Source organism: Acinonyx jubatus, chromosome B2 (genome assembly GCF_027475565.1).
Source record: "Acinonyx jubatus isolate Ajub_Pintada_27869175 chromosome B2, VMU_Ajub_asm_v1.0, whole genome shotgun sequence".
Classification (NCBI taxonomy): domain Eukaryota; kingdom Metazoa; phylum Chordata; class Mammalia; order Carnivora; family Felidae; genus Acinonyx; species Acinonyx jubatus.
In genome coordinates this window covers 106,871,723-106,890,443 of record NC_069385.1, presented here as the reverse complement: position 1 = coordinate 106,890,443, position 18,721 = coordinate 106,871,723, and the positions used below count along the sequence as shown (strand labels likewise).

At 43.9% G+C, this 18,721-nt stretch overlaps 1 protein-coding gene and 1 long non-coding RNA gene across 12 annotated transcripts in view; one reads left to right on the top strand and one right to left on the bottom strand.

Moving 5' to 3' along the window:
• The window catches only part of RUNX2 (RUNX family transcription factor 2), a 325,283-nt gene that overhangs the window by 203,597 nt on the left and 102,965 nt on the right, over positions 1-18,721 (top strand). For 3 of the 11 annotated variants that reach the window (XM_027057629.2, XM_053222727.1, XM_053222730.1), the window contains 2 exons: positions 11,982-12,047; positions 13,665-18,001. The exons of 5 other annotated variants lie outside the window; for them this stretch is intronic. In XM_027057629.2, the coding sequence (XP_026913430.2) occupies positions 11,982-12,047; positions 13,665-14,143 (545 nt within the window). In that variant the 3' untranslated portion in view covers positions 14,144-18,001. Of the gene's footprint in view, positions 1-11,981; positions 12,048-13,664; positions 18,002-18,721 lie in introns of those variants that run through there. 3 more of the 11 variants (XM_053222728.1, XM_053222725.1, XM_053222729.1) reach the window with 1 other exon arrangement.
• On the bottom strand, positions 1,942-2,793 carry LOC106974007 (uncharacterized). Its single transcript, XR_001430081.3, has 2 exons — positions 2,593-2,793; positions 1,942-2,220 (listed from the first exon to the last, which is right to left on the bottom strand). It is a non-coding gene; the product is annotated as an uncharacterized LOC106974007 (long non-coding RNA).

The following is an 18,721-nucleotide window of genomic DNA, read 5'->3' as shown; positions in this document are numbered from 1 at the left end:
GAGATTAAAAATGTACATATTAATGAAATCTTAAAACCTCAAAGTACGTATTTTTATATGTTGGACAGGAAAACCTAAGCTACTTAAATTATGCATAACTATACCTCCTATCCTGCAAGAGTTGGAAAGGTTGATGTAAAATGTTAATTTGTTTTAATTTCAGATAGTTCAGATCAAAACAACTTACTTGACGAATCCAGAACAAGGAGGTAAAGAGAAATAGCTCACTTCGTATTTCTCATCAAATGTGTGAGCCTAAAGCTAATTTTAACCCTCTTTACTGCTCAATTTGACGATGAAAAAGCTTTTGTAAGAAGTGTTCCCATTTTCTTTAGGCCTCCATTGCAAACTGTCATTGACAGTTACGTGTGTGTGTGTGTGTGTGTGTGTGTGTGTGTGTGTGTGTAAAAGTATTCCCTATTTTCTAATTGACATTTGTTATCTGGAGAGAAAACCTGGGTATTTTTTGCGCGGTGGATATACCTCATTTAAAACAACCCTGAGGGGGCACCTGGGTGGCTCAGTTGGTTGAGCGTTTGACTTCAGCTCAGGTCATGATCTCACAGCTCGTGAGTTCGAGCCCTGTGTCGGGCTCTGTGCTGACGGTCAGAACCTGGAGCCTGCTTCGGATTCTGTGTCTCCCTCTCTCTCTGCCCCTTCCCCACTCACATTCTGTCTCTCTCTCTCTCAAAAATAAATAAACATTAAGAAAATTAAAAAAAAAACCCTGAGATACTATTTTTTAATGAATGGGCACCTTTCTTTAGAGAAACAGTGTTTCTAATAGAACTTTTGAAGGTATGTTTGGAATTCTGCAGGTTGCCTCACATGTAGCAGAATCAGAATTTTGGAGCTAGAAACCCAGGGAGATGATTTAGTTAAATTCTGTCATTCTTACTGACAAGGAACGTGTGGGTCAGGGAGGGGAAGGGACTCCTCATGGCTGCCTGCTCGCCTGGGACAGTGCTGTGACCAGAACCCAAATCTCTGGCTGATAGTCCAGTGCTCTAGAATGGTTTTCTCCTGCTACATTTCTAATAGGCTGCTGACATTTTTTCTGTTACTGCTGCACATGGATGGCCCCTTGTGATCTGAAGAAGAAAAAGAGCTACCCTTAAATTATCTCCTCCTCCTTGGCTCTTTCCTCTTTTACCCTGAAATTAAATCCTTATGAAGAAACTGAATAGATTTTGCCCTGGCTTGGTGACAGTGTCATCTCTCTTGACCAGTCATCGGCTGTTTTGGTCCATATCTGGAAGAGACTCGGTACACTGTATTCTCGGGCTGGGAACAGTCGGACTGGGGTTTGTCCGTGGCAGGCAGAGAATTGTTTGAGAAGGAGCTACCACTGGGCTACTGTTTGTCCCACAGCACACAGAGCAGACCAGGCCCGCTTGCTCACTCTTTTTTTTTTTTTTTTTTTTTAGTGTGTGTAGGGGGTGGTCATCAAAACAAGTAGCTATTCTCAGACACCTTAATAAATAATTAGGTATGTCTGTTTACACTTGGGAGACAGAAGGCTTCACATCCCAAAGAAATTCAGGGAGTCTGGGAGCAGCCACAAACAGATGTTGAAAATGTCCATTTGTGGCAAGTTTTATGACTATAGCACCAGAAGTATGCATGGAGGATGAAACCCCTCTGAAGGGGGTGTGTGTGTGTGTGTGTGTGTGTGCGTGTGTGTGTGTTATCAAGTGGAGTAGAAAGTGAAAGGAGATCTTCCCCGCCCCCCCCTCCCTGATTTGCTCTAGTATTTGTTTATCTCCTACAACAAGGAAAAAGTTCACTATTATTTGGCTTTGGCTGTTTGAAGGCTTTTGCCAAATGCTTAACAATCTGTAGGGTTTGATTTCTCTCAAAAAAAACCACTTTGAGAACAAGGCTCTATGTAACTAAGATGTGTTTGTTTTTGTTTAAATCACTCAGAAGAGAAATCATCTCTTGTCCATTGTTAAAAGAGAGGTTTCAATCAAAGGAAAATTCTACATATTCTAAAATATACAAACAGCTCTTTGAAACTGATGCCAAATCAAACTCTAAAAGGGACATTTCTCTTGCAGAAGTTTTGAGTTAATTCCGTGTGCGAGGCTTGAATGGAAAAACTCTTGAGACCGTCAGAGGAACCAGTTTCTGTAACACCGCGTTTGGATTCGGAAGTTGTATGAGGGGCTTTGTCTCAGGATAGGGTGAAGTCTCTTGTACGCGGTTTTAGGCTCAACTCTAGAAACAAAGCAAGAGAAATACTTTTCAGAGTGAGTCAGTTTTTCAGTTAAATAGAACTTAGTAGTTTGTTTCCTGATGTTACTGGATCCGAACCTCCAATGGGAGAAGGTGTGCCTGTCATCACTTTATAAAAAAAAAAACTTCAATTGAAATGTTCCCCTGTTGTTAAAGAAATACCGTCCTTTGGCCTATCATGATTTCTAATAGGATGAAAAATAGTGGATGCTAATGAGACGAGCCCAGTGGGGAAAAGGGACACAAATTGGAATAGGCAGAAACCAGAAGGCATACATAGAGTGCAGTAAGGGTATTCCCATCTCTTTTTACACACACACACACACACACACACACACACACACAAATACTTACCATGTGTTGCTCTGAGAGGAGCGACAGTGTATTTAAAGATACGAAGGACAGAGCCTGTTCTCAAGGAATTCATAGGCTAGTCGCGTGATAAGGGGGATGCTAGGTCCTCAGCGTGTACACGCCTTGAGAGATACGGATGGAGAACCAGGTGCAGATGGAGAGGTCCCTATTGGGCTAAAACAAGAACATGAGAAGAATCTTTGAAGCAGAGGGGGATTGTGAAGTAGGTTTTAAAGGCTGCGTAGAATTCCAGGGATAGGAATTCCAAGATTCCTATGAGATAGGATGGGGGGTGGGGATACTGAGGGCCTGAGGGAATCATGTAAACCAGGGCACGAAGGTGGGGAGATGGGGGGTCGTACGGGAAATGGAAAAGGGTCCAGTTTGACTGGATCGTAGACTTAATGAAGTGGAGTAAGAGATAAGACTGGAAAGGTAAACAGAGACAAGACTGCTATCCCAGCAGACATTTGTTGTGTGTTTGTAGAGATCTAGAAATGTACACGTACTTGAGGAAAGAGTGGGACATGAAGCCACAGAACAGGTAGGCAGTAATGAGCAAGGAAGTCCTGAGGAACCAGTAAGTTGGACAAGCTGAGGATTCAGGAACCCAGATAAGCCTTGTGGGCAGAAGGTCTAAGACACACACAAAAGTGGGTCTTGATTTTAAGGTAACCTTCTGTCCCAGCCAGGAAGCCCCTTGTATTTTCCTCCGGGGACGGGAACCAGTCCCTGGGCATGACCAGCAAAGGCCTATGCTGGGGAGTTCAGTGTGTCCGTCGGACTGTAGAGGGAGAGAGGGCAAACATAAGGATGCGTCCTGGCAGGATATAGCTGGAGCCTAAAGCCTAGGGCTTGGATCCTAGATATTAGTATGGATTGTGTTAGGCCTGTCCTAGCTGTCCCCCTTAGAGCTGACTGAGTGGTTAGTACTTCGGTGATCTGGTTCAAATTCTGGGTCTTGGGACATTGGGTGGTTTGAATCACATGGGCCGTTGGATCACATGGGGGTGCTAAGCCTTTGGAGGGAATATCCAGGCTTCTCAGGTTTCGACTAATACTGCCTCGGGGGCAGCTGCTGCCTGGATCCGACTCTTCCTTCCCCCAGGGTCTTTCTGGCTCAGTGCTGGACGCAGAGGCAGGGTCTGCTCCGAGAGGAGCAGAGCTTTTCCTACTTTAGGAAGTGGAGAATTGAAGTCCAAGCTGAAAACACAGTCTGTGCATTCAGGGGATGGTGGGATGTGGTCCCTGTGATGATTGTCTGCTGTCCTCGCCTCCTCTCCCCACTGCAATGGGCATGCTTTTTACAGGAGAGTTCCTCTGGGGCCTGGAACTGGGTGTGCGGGGTAAACCGGGACTTTCAGGATTCTGAATCTCACCTCCAGTCTTGCCTAGTTTGGACCCAGTGTTTCAATTTTCTTTTCCTCTTGCTCTGCCAGTTCAAGTGGCACTGGTAGGAAGGAATACCCTTTGGAGGTGGAGATGTTTATATTTGCTGTGTACTTTTGCCGGTTTTCACTTATGAGGGTCTTACCTGACAAACAGAAAAAGCGACTGGCCCAACATTCCTTAGAGCATCAGTGGCAAAGACAATTGGGGAATCCGTTGTCAAGCATGGCAGACAGGTGGCATGTGTCAGCCTCCCCATTCCACACCCCATCCCCACCTCTGTCCCCAGGGCTGTCTTTGATACTTGATCAAGCCCCCTTTTCACCATTGCCCTCCAGGTGGGCACGGCCAATCAGTTAGAATCGGCATGACGAATGAACCTGATTTTCTGCACGAGGAGGAGATTGTGGCCGCCGAGTCCCACAGGTCTGGGGCCAGGTCCTGGCCACCTGTTCCCGGTCTATAACTTTGAGGAAGTCACTTCCCTTAGCTTCAGTGTGTTGTCCTCAGTGTGGGGGTCAATGACATTGTGTACCTCACAGAGCTGTGGGGAGGGTTCAGTGCCATAACGTGAGTGGAATACTTCAGTAAAAATCCTCTGCAGATCAGAGCCCTCCCCTCTCACTTGTCTGGCTAGCCAGTCTTTCCTCTTAGTGAAACTGGCCACGTCATGGGATACCGTGGATATGAAATCTCTTACGGGATTCCTATGGTTGGCGCAAAGCAAAGGCTGTTCTGTTAAGCAATAGCCCAGTGCTGGTTCCCAGCAACCTGGAGTCCGAGCATTCCTGAACAATGGGTTCAGGCATGCTACCAAACTCCAGAGAAACGCTCCTCAGATTTTTCCACTAAAGCACCCCAAAGGGCAGAGGAAACTCCAGGGCTCCTTCACTGCTGCTGCTCTCCTCAATCTGTTGACGCAGCCCCAAAGAACCCCGCTCCTTTGAGGAGAGCCTTTTCAGGTCTCTTCTCTTCACGTGAAATTTTACTCTGTAAAATGACTGTTTTTGTTTTAATATAAAAATAATGTTTGAACTTACTAATACCCGTTTTATGCCCCTCTTAAAAAACCCTCCCCCATTTGTTCCCTTCTTGTATTTCATGCCCTCCTATCAGCTAAGCTTTGGTGTCTAATATATAACATCTCGACCAGTTCATAAATTTCTGCTTTTAATATAGCCTGAGTTACCACTAGCGCAGGCCACGAGAAAATACCAGGCTGTCCCCTCTGCATTCAAGCTTTTTTGAAAGATTTACTGAGGAACAATTTATCATTTAGTTGCAATTTTTAAAATAATCTTAATTGGCCACATATGTTATCAAATAAGAGCGGGTCTTGGAGCCTCCGCCCCCCCTCCACGTCTCCCACCCCACCCCCGCGCGCGCATGCGCACTGCCTTCTGCCAGGATGTCAGAAAATGAATTCTACCACTCTGGGCAGATACCATCGCAGGAAAGCGTCCCCGTGATTTAAGATAAGATTACTGATATTGATGCTGTTATTTTGAGTAGGGGAAGACTACTGCTTTTAAACCTCTATCCCTCTTTCTCCTAGTTTTTCCTCTCAATTATGACTCCATGTTTTGGTAGCCATAAGTCATTAGTGGTTTTTAATTTCTCTGAAACTGAAATAAGGTCTGAAAGGCTGGATTTGTCCCTTTTTTCCTCCTTCTTTCCTTTTTTTTTTTTTTCTGGCTAATCGGAGGAACGCAACCACATCTGAAGCCACTTGGCTCATTATGAATTTCATGGAAACTGATTCTCTGAAAGTGTTTCCATATGTGTGTTCCCAATATATCCCATCCTCTCTAAATGGGAGCACAGACGTGTGCATGGGCTGGAAATGGCTTCAGGATGTGACAGAGCAGTCATATGACCGCCACGGCACCGTGGGTGGCCCCTTCTGAAAGACACGGTGTCCTGGGTGCTGGCCTCCTTCCTGCAGTGGATCTGGTTTCAAAGACTACCCACCCTTCCTAGGCCTTTAAAAAGTTCTTAATCAGGGCCTAGCAAGAAGATCTCTCTCATTTTTCCTCTGTTTCTCTCCATCCCCCCCACCCCACCCCAACCCCCTGGTTCCTTCCTTCTCTCTTACCCTCCCTCTCTGTGTGCATACACTCCCACATCTCCTAATGCCTGCCTCCTTTGCCTTCAAAAAGAGGAAATATAGTATTCCAACAATATCCTCAAAATTTGGGTGGGTTTAAGGAATGGTTGAAGTTTCTGGAAACTGCCAGGTTGTTGTTTTTTTTTTTTTTTTTTTTTCCCCCTCTCTCTTTCCTCCAGCATAGCATACTTTCTTAGCCTTAGGATCAGCTGGTCTTTCAGAATTTGTGAGCATGCAGTGGAAAAGTACAATTCATTACAACACGGAAAATAAATATTTATCCTGGATAGTTGAGGCACTTTTCCTCTCTTTTGCAAAACTATGGAGTTTGCTAGTCTGACCTTCCATTATCTTAAAAAAATTGGTTTCACATTCTCATTTTGCTGGGTTCTTCTCCATCGGTGTGATCCATTACATTTCTCCTGTGTAGGGTATGTTTTTCCAATTATTATTTAATGTAATTACAAGTAAAGCTAATTTAATGATAGATTCTTGATCATTTTCAAGTGAGGGGGGAAATTCAGGGAAATTAAGAAAATTGATGTAAAAATCCTTTAAAACCCCAGTGTGGAAAATGCAAAGGACTACCCTGCATATAGTCCAAAATCGATTTTTGGATGATCTTTACACAGCGTTTCTGCTTCTGTCATGTTGCCTGTTAGTAATGCTAGTAACTCATCTGTGTAGCACATTTTTTGGAAGTACTGTCCTTTCTTAGCACTGCACTATGTCGTAGGTAGGATCTAAAAGGATACACGATTCTTATGCTTAATTTGCTTTCCCCTTGGTTGGAAAATGACAATACTTCTCTAAACACAATGATAATACTTTAAAATGTGTGGAGTAGACATTACATACATAAATGTTCAGGATGTACATGAAAAAGCAAAGATGGTAAGAATTTGCGTCCTGGGAAGCTGTTGTGTATTGGTGAGCTTTTTTTTTTTTAATTTTTTTTAATGTTTATTTATTTTTGAAAGACAGAGTGCTAGCGGAGGAGGGGCAGAGACAGAGAGAGTGAGAGAGAGAGAGAGAGAGAGAGAGAGAGAGAGGGACATGGAATCTGAAGCAGGCTCCAGACTCTGAGCTGTCAGCACAGAGCTCAGTGTGGAGGTTGAACTCACGAACTGTGAGATCGTGACCTGAGCCGAAGTCGGACGCTTAACCGACTGAGCCACCCAGGTGCCCCTATTGGTGAGCTTTAAAGATAGTGCTTGCCCAGCCTTAGTCTGGCAGAGAGAAGAGAGCTGGTCCTGAGTCTGGGGAGAGCATGCGCAAAGCTCCAGTGAGGGTCCTGAGTGTATGTCCTGCCGTGAAGAAGAGGGTTCATACTGGGGAGCAGTGAGACGTGACATTGCAAAAGTAGGACAGAGAACTCCGAATATGCCAGTAGCCGCCTCCTCACTTTCCACCCTTCGTGGGGCAGGTGCCCGGTCATGTCTTGTGAAAGGCTGACCTGTGCCTGGGTGGGGGTGGCGCCCTCCGGTTTTACAGGAAGAAGAGCCTCGTTTTAATCTCCTGGTATCATTCACATCTACCTCGTCTCCAGACTTCCATTTCTTCATCCGTAAAGGTCGTCTTCGATTCTTGTTGACTCTGATGTACTTGCTGCCTGTACTAGTCCAGAAATTCAGACAAGAGTGTGAGCTTTACCCTCTGGTACCTTTACTACCTATCCCAAATAAATAACCTGTGTGGGGGCGGTTGCCCTGGGATCACCTTCCCACAGGCCATGTTTCTGTGGCCTGGCACTCCTGCTCCCTCCTCTGTTGTCTCCATGGCCCCCAGGATAGACATAAAATACAGATGCTGGGGCTAAGGATACCGGGAACAACACCAGTGGCAAAACAGAGGTAATCTGTTCACTAGTGGTGATTGATTGTCCGAAACATGAGGTCAGGTGATGTAATGATGCTTGGGAAGAGCTTTGAACACTCTTTAAAGAGAGTTTTATGAGGATTTATAGTCTGCAGTGGTATTAGAATGCATGTGAGGTTTGATGTCAGCATTGCTTTAATGCTTATTATATCTATGTTTTTAATGCGTCAAAAATGTACCAACCATTGTACAGAGTTCCTGATCCCTAGACTAGCTTTCTTACCGATTCATTCATCCATCCATCCATATATGTACATTAAAAAGCAAACCCCCAAAAACTTAAGCTCCTACCGTGCAGAAGGGATATGAGAGGAAAATAAATCATGACCTTTACCATCCCAAGCTTACTTTATAATTGGAGAGAACCGGCTAAGAAACAGCTAATAGTTCAGTAAAGTAGTGACTCTTAAGGGGCCAAAAGAGAGACACAGAAAATAAATGCTATTGGAACAGGAGGGAAATAGGAAATTATATAATAGAGCAGTTGGGGGAGGGGCAGCTAGAAATGTTGTAGAAAAGGAAGAAGATTCTTAGAGGAAAGCAGCTCTGTGGCGATCCTGAGTGTTCTACGTTCTGAAGGAAAGAATGCCGTGAGGGGGTTAATAAAGTACGTTGGGCTTATTTGAGATTTGTCGAAGCAATAACTCCTACCATTTAAAAGGCCCCAATGAAGCTTTGAAGTTAACACCTCATTGTGGAGAAGGATGATGGCTTTTCATTCTGTACATTTATACCCTTACGTTCAAAAGTAGGACAGGGGACTCTGCCTGTGCCAACATAGTTCCACCTGGCTTCAAGGCCCCTCTTCCTTTCCTGCACCTGACCTGCCTCCTCAGGTGGGATGTGTAAATCCCACTGCTGAGAGGGGACAATGCACGGGTACAGGGTTTCCTAGCTGACAGCCCCAAATGGCAAGTACCCAGTCTGTTACTGTTTTCAGACTCCTATTTCCATTCGTTCTAGGGATCTCCTTGCTTGTTCTCAGGCCGACCATGATTTACGGAGGGCCTACTAAGTGAGATGTATGCAAAAGCATTAGGTAAAGGCCTAGAAATGTCAAGTAATATTGTTATTAAGCACTGAGGGGGAGGCCAACAAGGATTAGACAAATCTCTGCCTTCAGCATCCCACTCGTGACCCAGGATAACTAGCGCTAGAAAGCAGTGTGTGGAAGATACCGGTGGGGGATTGCAGACCACAAGACCTGAAGATTGGGGGCTCTCTTTTATGCTCCCTTTTCTTTGGTTTCGCTTCTTGCCACCACACTTTTCACTTGCTCTGAAGACCCAAGAAACCCTATTGGGGAAAAAGAGACTTTCCTTTCTCCCCATAGACCTTGGCTGGCGGGATGGGGCGGGGGAGCGGGGGGAAGAGGCAAGCTTTTTAAAATTTCTTTTATTTTTATTTATTTTTTCATTATTTTTAATGTTTATTTATTTTTGAGAGAGACAGACAGAGCATGAGTAGGGGAGGGGCAGAGAGAGAGGGAGACCCAGAATCCTGAAGCAGGCTCCAGGCTCTGAGCTGTCAGCACAGAGCCTGACGTGGGGCTTGAACTCACAAACTAGTGAGATCATGACCTAAGCTGAAGTCAGATGCTTAACCAACTGAGCCACCCAGGTGCCCCAAGAGTTTATTTACTTGTAATATTGGTTTTATTTTTATTGGAGCTTCATGGGCATTTTATTAACATACTCTTCCCATGCATATTAGGCTCTGCTGATGCTGTTTTAATGAGCAAGTTTCTCGCAGCTCTCTTTATGAGAGCTGCATTCCTTTACAAGCTATCTGACTGTGGCCAGAGGTACAGATAACAGTTCCGGAATGAAATGCGTCTGTAGGAACCCAGCAGGTCCTAAGGGAATCAAACCCTTGACCTAGGTCTCATTCACATCATGCTATGAGCAACTGAACTAACTGCCCACAATTTAGCAGATTAGATCCAACAAGATGTCCAAGAATTTGTCAGTATATCCCAAAGACAGTAACTCTCATTGGGGCAACATGTAGGCACCAGAAGAGCCTTCTTAAATGTTTTTTAAAAAAGGCAAAGTTAGATTTCTAAGGCAAGATACATACGTACCTATGATGGTGTCAACCAGATTGCTTAAGGGTAACTAAGATCGCAAAGAGGCCAGAAGTCATGGCTCTGTATCTCTCAAGCAGCGTGGTTTTGTCATGTACGTGGCTCCCCTTCTCTGGATCTCAGCTTCCCTGCTTGTTAATGGGTAAGATTAGAATGGATTATCTTAGCAGTAAATGAGGGATTTGGGCCTTTCCATCAGAGTGCCCCAACCGGCAAAGGAGGGTAAATGGGTACTATAGAGAATCTGGAGGACACGACCTAAATCTTTGTAAGTGCAAAATTTTGTTGAAGTCACTTTTTGTTTGTCTCCCTAGAAATTCACCCAAGTGTTGTATTCTACTCCATATCTTTTGTTAAGTTTGTAGTTGTAATGTGGCTAGTTACACAGGTATGTGTAGTTTAGTACACAATGTCAAGAAGGCTGTCTAAAAGAATACCCAAGTTCATGTGCAAAACAGAGATTAAAAACAGATACTACCCTGTTCAGTGAAAGAAAGTTTAATTATATCTTTTACTTCTGCACCAATTATTATAAACTGAAGATTAGGGAGGGCTTTATTTTATTTTTTTCCTTTTAAGTTTAGAATTATTTTTTCCTTCTCCTCACCATAGATTATTATATAAGGGATCTCATGTGAGACTGTATGGAGTTGTTAATATTCCTTCATACAGAACACATTGCAGGGTGTTTCAGAAACATTTCTTGGTAGCACGAACTGAGTAAGGCAATTCCAGAAAATTCTACGTTTTGTAAGTTGTAAAAATGACTGTATAATCCTTTTAAAGTCCACATTAGCTCTCTTTGCCCAGAAGGAGTTAATCTTCAAGACATTACAGTCTCAAATGACTAGAAGTGATTGGTCAAAATTCTGTAAACCTAGCAGAAATTTGTGGCATTGTTTTCTATAAACCACAGCCAGAGCTCAATAATTGAAAAATGAATGTCAATTTCCATTAGCTGGCATCTATAAACCAAAAAGGTACAGTGATCCTGGCATATGACGGGTAATAAAAACATCAGCAGAATGCATCAGGTAAAACAGAGAAGGTGAGGGGGTGGAGGAATAAATTCAAAACCATATTGGAGTTTACTGGCAAGGCCCCACATCGGGGGTTTTAATGAGGCTTCTGCATCAAAATAAGGGAAACCACATGGAATTTTAATTATGACTACAGCATATTTTAAGTACAAATACCCACGAGAAGCATTTTTTTTTTTTTTTACACTGACAAGCCTATCTGTGTGAGCTCTGTGCTTCTGTGGCGGGGGGGGGGGCAGGCGTTGATGTTTTAAGTGGGGCTTCTTTCTGTTTGAAATTGTTCACGTTATTCTGGTTTCTCTCACATGATCCGAGCATTGAATGTAATCTGTACAGAAGTGGCCTGCCTATTACTGTTAGCTCCGCCAGCCCCAGCTCACCAGATGCTGTGCAGTGAAAAGGCTGGCCAAGGAACCTCTGTGGCCTCCACGTAGCGCCTGTGTCTCCCAAGGCAGACTGCATAAGCACGGAGCGGGGGTGGGGGGGGGGACCTTAAATCTCATCTGCTCCCTTTTGAGCCTCTGTCATAATCACTACTTCCACGTTTTAACATTTGAGCCGGCGAGGATTTTGTATTTGGGAGGGTTAGGCAGGGGCCTGTCGAAGATGGAAGAATTTATGAAAAGCAGAGAGCAGCTGCCCAGACTGCGTTAGTTTTGGTTCGTCATCTTGAAAGTGTTCGCTTCTGGTATTAGACGCCGCTCACTAGCTTCTTACCCTCTGCTTATGGGCCTGGGGAATCCGGGAAAGCACTGAAGAGGGGTGGGAACTTCTCTGCCTCCCTCCCCCCCTCCCCCTCGGCTTTGCTTCTCCTGCTGTCTTGGAGTTCAAGGTGCTAGAACCGTTAGAGCTGGAAGGGAACTTAGAGCTCATCCCCCTCATTTTACAGATGATGACACTGCCACTTCTGACTTCTGCCTCTGGCCTTCCACTCTCAGTAAGAAGAGCCAGGCAGGTGAGACTTTTAACAATTGCGGGGGCTGGGCTGGGCGGGGCTGTCTGATTGGTACTGTCCAATGTTCGAGAAAAACTTTTGTTAACTCCAAATTGCTTTTAAATAGTCACTTTGGATTACAAACGCACATCATGGCACTTAGGGAGATCACAGGCGGTGTGCATTTTGACAAAAATCAAAACTCTCAATCGGCACCTTTAAAGAAAAGTATCAGGATTATGCCTTGAATAAATACTGGAGTATCCAAGAACAAGGGCTAAATAAAAATGGGGCTGAAGAAGTACCTCCTGACTAAGGCCTTGAAGAAGTCCTAAGTGCTTTCCCTTATGGATCAAAACTATAGAAAAGCAAACACGTGAGATGCAGAGAATTGGAAGATTTTAGATGCGACACAGTCTTGAGAACACCAGTATTATAGAAGGTCTTGTCATAATTCTGTCAGTTTTAGAAAATTGTAACCCAGTCGCTGAAGATCACAACTAAATTTTTAGGCATTTCAGAAAACTGATTTCTACATGAAGTGGTTTATGGCTATGGTTTTATGAGTTTAAGCACCAGAAATACCTATTAAGGAGGCACACTGTTAGCTTTAGAAGTTAAAGGACTTTCCATTTCAGGGCAAAGCCAGCTTTGCCTCCAGGTACCACTTGGAATTAGCCTGAAGCTGATTCCTTAGGATGTGGCACAGGGCCCTGGTGAATGGGTGTTGAGGCGCCCTCTTACCCCTCTCCCCTGGGCGCAGAGCGTCTCATGAAAGCTACGGTTGGCCGCTGGCCTAAATGAGGTCCTGGGTCTCCCATTGAGACATGAAATGCATTGATTCCTAGGTACTATAAGCCTTCCCCCCACCCTCACTTTTAAAGCCCCCTTATTTAGTGTATGACCCTAAGGATAATTTCTTAGGGCTAGACTCTCCTCATGTGCCCCCAGAAAAGTAAGATAGTTCCAGAACACGTTGAAATCTGGCTTGATTTCAGTCCGGTTTGATTTTTTTTTTTTTTTTTTTTTTGAAATCTGTTACTAAGATGAAGAATAAGACAAGATTATAGATTATTTTAAAAATGGAAAAGAAGTAATAGGAACATGTTAGGGTATCTTTTTGAAGTTCCTTCAGTGATGAAGGGGCCTTGCCAAGAGTACCAGTAACAAAACTGATCACTTTGGGGTTTCTTTATATTGGGTTGAGAAAATAAAATTAGGTTGAGTGACGTAGTAAAAATGTCACTTTTAAATATCTGAGGTGCAATGAGAAACGAAAAGAGAAAAAAAAAAAAAACCAATGAGGATTCAGTCTTAAAGTCTGAGGAGTGAATCTATAATGAGCGGTGTTGGGTTGGTTTACACATAGGACCTAGCACACATTTGGGCTTTTTTCAAGGGGGTGAAGAACTTAAGGATACGTGCCGCTAAGACGGTAAAGTGGGAAAAAAAAAAAAAAAAAAAAAAAGACTGTCTAGTGACCGGTGCATTTGAAGGTCTGTTTGTGGCTTTGCTGTTCCTTTTTGGGAGGCTGAAGTTTCTTGTGTTTTTTTTTTTTTTTCTTGTAACAATTCTCTCTTTATTTTAATTGATATTTACAGACTCTTTTCCCCCCCCATCTTCTGTTATAATTTTTAGGTGCTTCAGAACTGGGCCCTTTTTCAGACCCCAGGCAGTTCCCAAGCATTTCATCCCTCACTGAGAGCCGGTTCTCCAACCCACGAATGCACTATCCAGCCACCTTTACTTACACCCCGCCAGTCACCTCAGGCATGTCCCTCGGTATGTCCGCCACCACCCACTACCACACCTACCTGCCACCACCCTACCCCGGCTCTTCCCAAAGCCAGAGTGGACCCTTCCAGACCAGCAGCACTCCATATCTCTACTATGGCACTTCGTCAGGATCCTATCAGTTCCCCATGGTGCCGGGGGGAGATCGGTCTCCTTCCAGAATGCTTCCGCCATGCACCACCACCTCGAATGGCAGCACGCTATTAAACCCAAATTTGCCCACCCAGAATGATGGTGTTGACGCTGATGGAAGCCACAGCAGTTCCCCAACTGTTTTGAATTCTAGTGGCAGAATGGATGAATCTGTTTGGCGACCATATTGAAATTCCTCAGCAGTGGCCCAGCGGTGTCTGGGAGCCGCATCCCAAATGTATCGATATATACATATATAGAGAGAGCGCATATATATGTATATCAATTAGCTATCTACAAAGTGCCTATCTTTTAGAAGATTTTTCATTCACCCACTCAGTCATGATCTTGCAACCATAAGAGGGTAGACACTGAGAAGCAGAAGGCCCAAGAGAGACAATCGTATTCAGGTTTCAGATGGTTTTCTATGTAAGACGTACTTTCACAAAGGAAAAAGGTATTTTTGTTGGGTTGTCGTTTGGCCTGTTATCATAAATAACCCGTTCCTATGCCAATTCAGAGAGGTGGACTCCAGGTTTAGGAGGAAGAAGAGCAAAGCCGCTTCCTCTCTGTGCTTTGAAACCGCACACCCTCACGGTTGCAGCTGTGTATGGACCAGTGCCCTCTGCAGACCAGCTTACAAAGCCAGTCGAGGTGCACGCGGAGGGCAAAGAGGTAGAATGGACGCTTCCCGCATAGTGCGATCCATTCAGAGTAACTGTTCCAAACTGCTCTCAGACTTGCCGCAAGTTCTCGTACGATCTGTTTGGTTCAGTTTTGTTGTTGTTGTTGTTGTTGTTGTTGTTGTTGTGTTCCTACTTTTAAGAAAGCGACTCCAAAAATACTGATCAGGATAGATGATTTTATTTTACTTTTTTGTACTTTTTTTGTTTCCTTTTCCCATTTAACCAAAAAGAAATCCCATCCTTCGATCCTTACCCCCCTTCTCCTTTCTCCTTTTATGCAAAACTGAAAATGGCAATACCTTATTATAGCCATAATGGTATAGATAGTGTTTGTGTTTGGCTGTGTGTTGTTTTCTTTTTTTTTTTTTTAAATTATGAATATGTGTAAAATCTGAGGTAACTTGCTAACGTGAATGGTCATATAACTTTAAAGATATATTTATAATTATTTAATGACATTTGGACCCTTGAAACATTTCTTAGTGTACTGATGTGTTGACTTCGGTCTCTAAAAGTGCTCTTTATTAAATAACAAATTTCTTCAGTGGGCTAGAGCCATATCTGAAATATTGCTAAGCAGTTTCAGTTCAGGCACAATGTGATTTTCAAAAATACGTCCATCTCCAAATATTTTAGATGTAGCTTGTTTTTGTGACGTATGAAGGAAATGTTATGTCTCGTTCTTTCAGATCTTTGATCGCCTCTAACACAGCTTTGCCTTTTAAAGCAATAATTGGGGATTTAAAAACCAACTCTTAGCCCTTTATCTCTTATTGTTGCCCTTTGTTAGCATGAAATGCTGGAGTGATGTGGTTTCCTAATTTCTTTCAAATAACAATGACTCTTGTCATACTAAAAAGACAAGCACAAGTGAATCATGGAACTTCAGAAAAACGTTCTGCGGTTTCATAGTTAAAGCAAAACTCTAAATCGCCAGGCTTCACAGGGAAGACGTAGCAGGCGGCCGCACTTGTGGCTGAAGGGTCCATCAGGATGCACTTAGTACAGGAAAAGCCAAATTGTCTCGGGGATTCTTAACCCACCGGCCTTGCCAAACAGAAAGTCAGGAGAACCCAGGCCTGCCCTCCCCGACGCCCCGCCGGCAGCTCTCCACGGACTCTGCCCTGAAAGGAGCAGATTCAGTCATTGTCTTATGGGGGAGCGGGTCATCTGAAGTAGCAGGCAAGTTCCAGCAGGTAGCTGACCTGAGAGAACACCTGGCCTGTGGGGAGCCATAGCCAACCCTTTTGCGTCAAGGGAAGGCAAGGTCATGTGGAGTTTGGGATCTTACTACTGTGTATGAATCTGAGCGGAAGCCCTCCTGTAAGATGCACTTTGACCGCTCCTGGCGACCACATGGCAGATTCTCAAGCGGGAATCCTTAATCCAAGCCAGGATCATTCGATGACACCACCGGGCAAATCCCTGCCTGGGCTCCCACAGGTCCGGGCCCCTTCCTTTCAATTCGGTGCCCCTCTGAACAGAACTTTGTAGAGATTTGCCTCCAGCGCCTAGAGACCCCCTGCGCTGTCGTCCTGCCGCAAGCCCGCTTCACTGGCCGCCAGGCCTCGCAGGGCAGCATGGGGGACCCCGTGCTTCTCGCTGGGCGCCTCCCTTGCAATCGCCCCGACTCCTCCCAACAAAAACCGAGGGCAAAACAAAACAAAGCAAAACGAAACTCTTTGCCTTCTAAAGGTTGTATACCAAGTATGCTTAGATAAATAAGCCACTTTTCTCTTACGTAACTAAGATGGCAGTAGTCGCTGATACTATTTATTGTTTGTGTGTGGTAGCTTGAAGCACGACACTGTCCATTTATTTGTAAGTGTAAAATATGTGTGTGTGTTTCAGCAGCACTTAAAAAAGCCAGTGTCTGGTTACACATTTCAATTTTAATTAATTGACCTAAAAATGTTACCGCCGGTGCCAGCTGTACCCTATTTAATAAAAAAAAAAAAAAAGGTACTATATTTGTACATTATTTTTTAATGTTAAAAGGGCTTTTTTAAGTTTACAGTACACATACTAAGTGACTTTAGGGATGCTTTCGTGTTGAAATGTTATTAGAGTGGCTGCAGGCAGCAACCCAGAAACACTTTAAAAGGTTTTTTTTTTGTTTTTTTTTTTTTCCTTGGGAAAAATTCAAGCACTTGTCCCCTCCCTCCAACCACTCCAAAGGGGTAAGTCACATTTCTTAGATCAAATTCTGCCCTTTGTCAAAGCCTGGGGGTTAAAGTTTTCTTTTTCGTTTCCTTTTTTTTTTTTTTTTTTTACTGAACCCTTAATTTGCACTGGGTCATGTGTATGATCTGTGATTCGAAGACCAAAGCAAAGCCTTACTACTGCTCCTACTGTGAAGCCATGTAGTAGCCAACGCTCTGTATTTCCTTCAGGTTAAAGGAGCATGGTTCTTGGTAGCGCCAACGTTGCTGGAGTTCACAGCGTGGCCCACACAGACACGCTGATCTGTTTGAGTTGTCTCACAAATTGTAACCTCTGCCAGGGCCCCCGAACAAGTACCACAGCGTTGGTTTTGGATGAGGGAAGTGACCTCCAGCCTGGAACCGAGAGAGACGCAACAGATGAGCTATGGGTTACTCTGTAGACAGTCTCGCCCCACCGGGGCCTTTTCAAAGGAAGCTGAGAAATCCACACCGTCAGGGACCATCCGTTGCAAACTCAGAGGGGACGAGATGTGTGTGCTGGCTTAGAGTTCCCTCCATTCCCAGGAAAGGAACGGACTCAGAGTCTAGGTTAATGCATGGAAACACAGAGCATGAGCGAGAACAGGAGTTATTTCTAGGATATTCGAAAGAACAATAACCAATAAAATAAAAGCGACTCTTCCAAACCTTGAATTTGTTGTTCTTAAAAAAGGAATGCATTTAAAAAATATTTTCTGTGTGAGAATTTTTTAGATGTTTGTTTACTTCATGTTTACAAATAACTGTTTGCTTTTTATGCAGTACTTTGAAATATATCAGCCAAAACCATAAGTTACAGTAATTTCTTAGGTATTCTGAATAAAATTCCATTTTTTCTTTTTGGATATGCTTTACCATTCTTAGATTTCTGTGGAACAAAAATGTTTGTAGCATTTTGTGTAAATACAAGCTTCTCATTTTTATTTTTTTCCAATTGCTGTTGCCCAAGATCTGCTTTCCCTGCACATATTGTACAAATTCTGGTTTGTCCCACAGGCCATGATTGTGGATGAGTTTACTTTCAACTTCAAAGGGACTATTTGTATTGTATGTTGCAACTGTAAATGGAATTATTTGGCATTTTTTTTTTCTCATGATTGTAATATTAATTTGAAGTTTGAATTTAATTTTCAATAAAATGGCTTTTTTGGTTTTGTTATGTGTGTACATTGGGTCTTTTCTCAGCCGCGGCTCCATTCTCTAGTCTAACGCCTACTCCTGCCTACACCTGGGCACTTTTTGGCCGTGGGACTTGCCAGGGCCGGATGAGAACAGAGGTCTATGTTACTGGTGAGAGGTTGAAAAATCTCCGTGAGCGCTACCTTCTTCTTTTGTCCTACTCCTACAGGGGCGTGGGTGAAGGATCTAGCAGTGAACTAACTCACTTCCCTATCAGCCTGTGTCTGAAGGAAGGAGCGCTCACCCCATCCTTCGGTAAAGCCCCTTCTTGTATCTACGGGGCCAGTCCAGATACAAAGACAGCTGTCTCGATGGTCCTGTGGGTCTAATCTCTGGGCACATGAACAAGGGCCCACAAGTGAACCCTTGGCTGTGGTCAGATCTCCGGCAGCCTGGCCATAGCCGGTAGTCTGTTTTGCTTCCCACGTCTCTCTTGGGTTCTTAAAACAGAAAGTCAATCAAACCTCAAGGGTAAGTAAAAATGGACCTTGGCCTGGAGAGCTCTAGCCTCAGAAAAATTCTACTAGCGAGCATAACTATAGTTTGGAGTTTTTTTGTTTTTTTTTTTTTTTTTTATGGGCCATAGTCTATTTTTGGTAAGTCCCTCCCCTTCGATAAGGTTGAGGGCCTGGGGTAGAGTGGTGGCTTTCTTTATGTCCTGTGCTGTCTGTCCGCCTTAGCTTACCACAGTTCTAAAAGA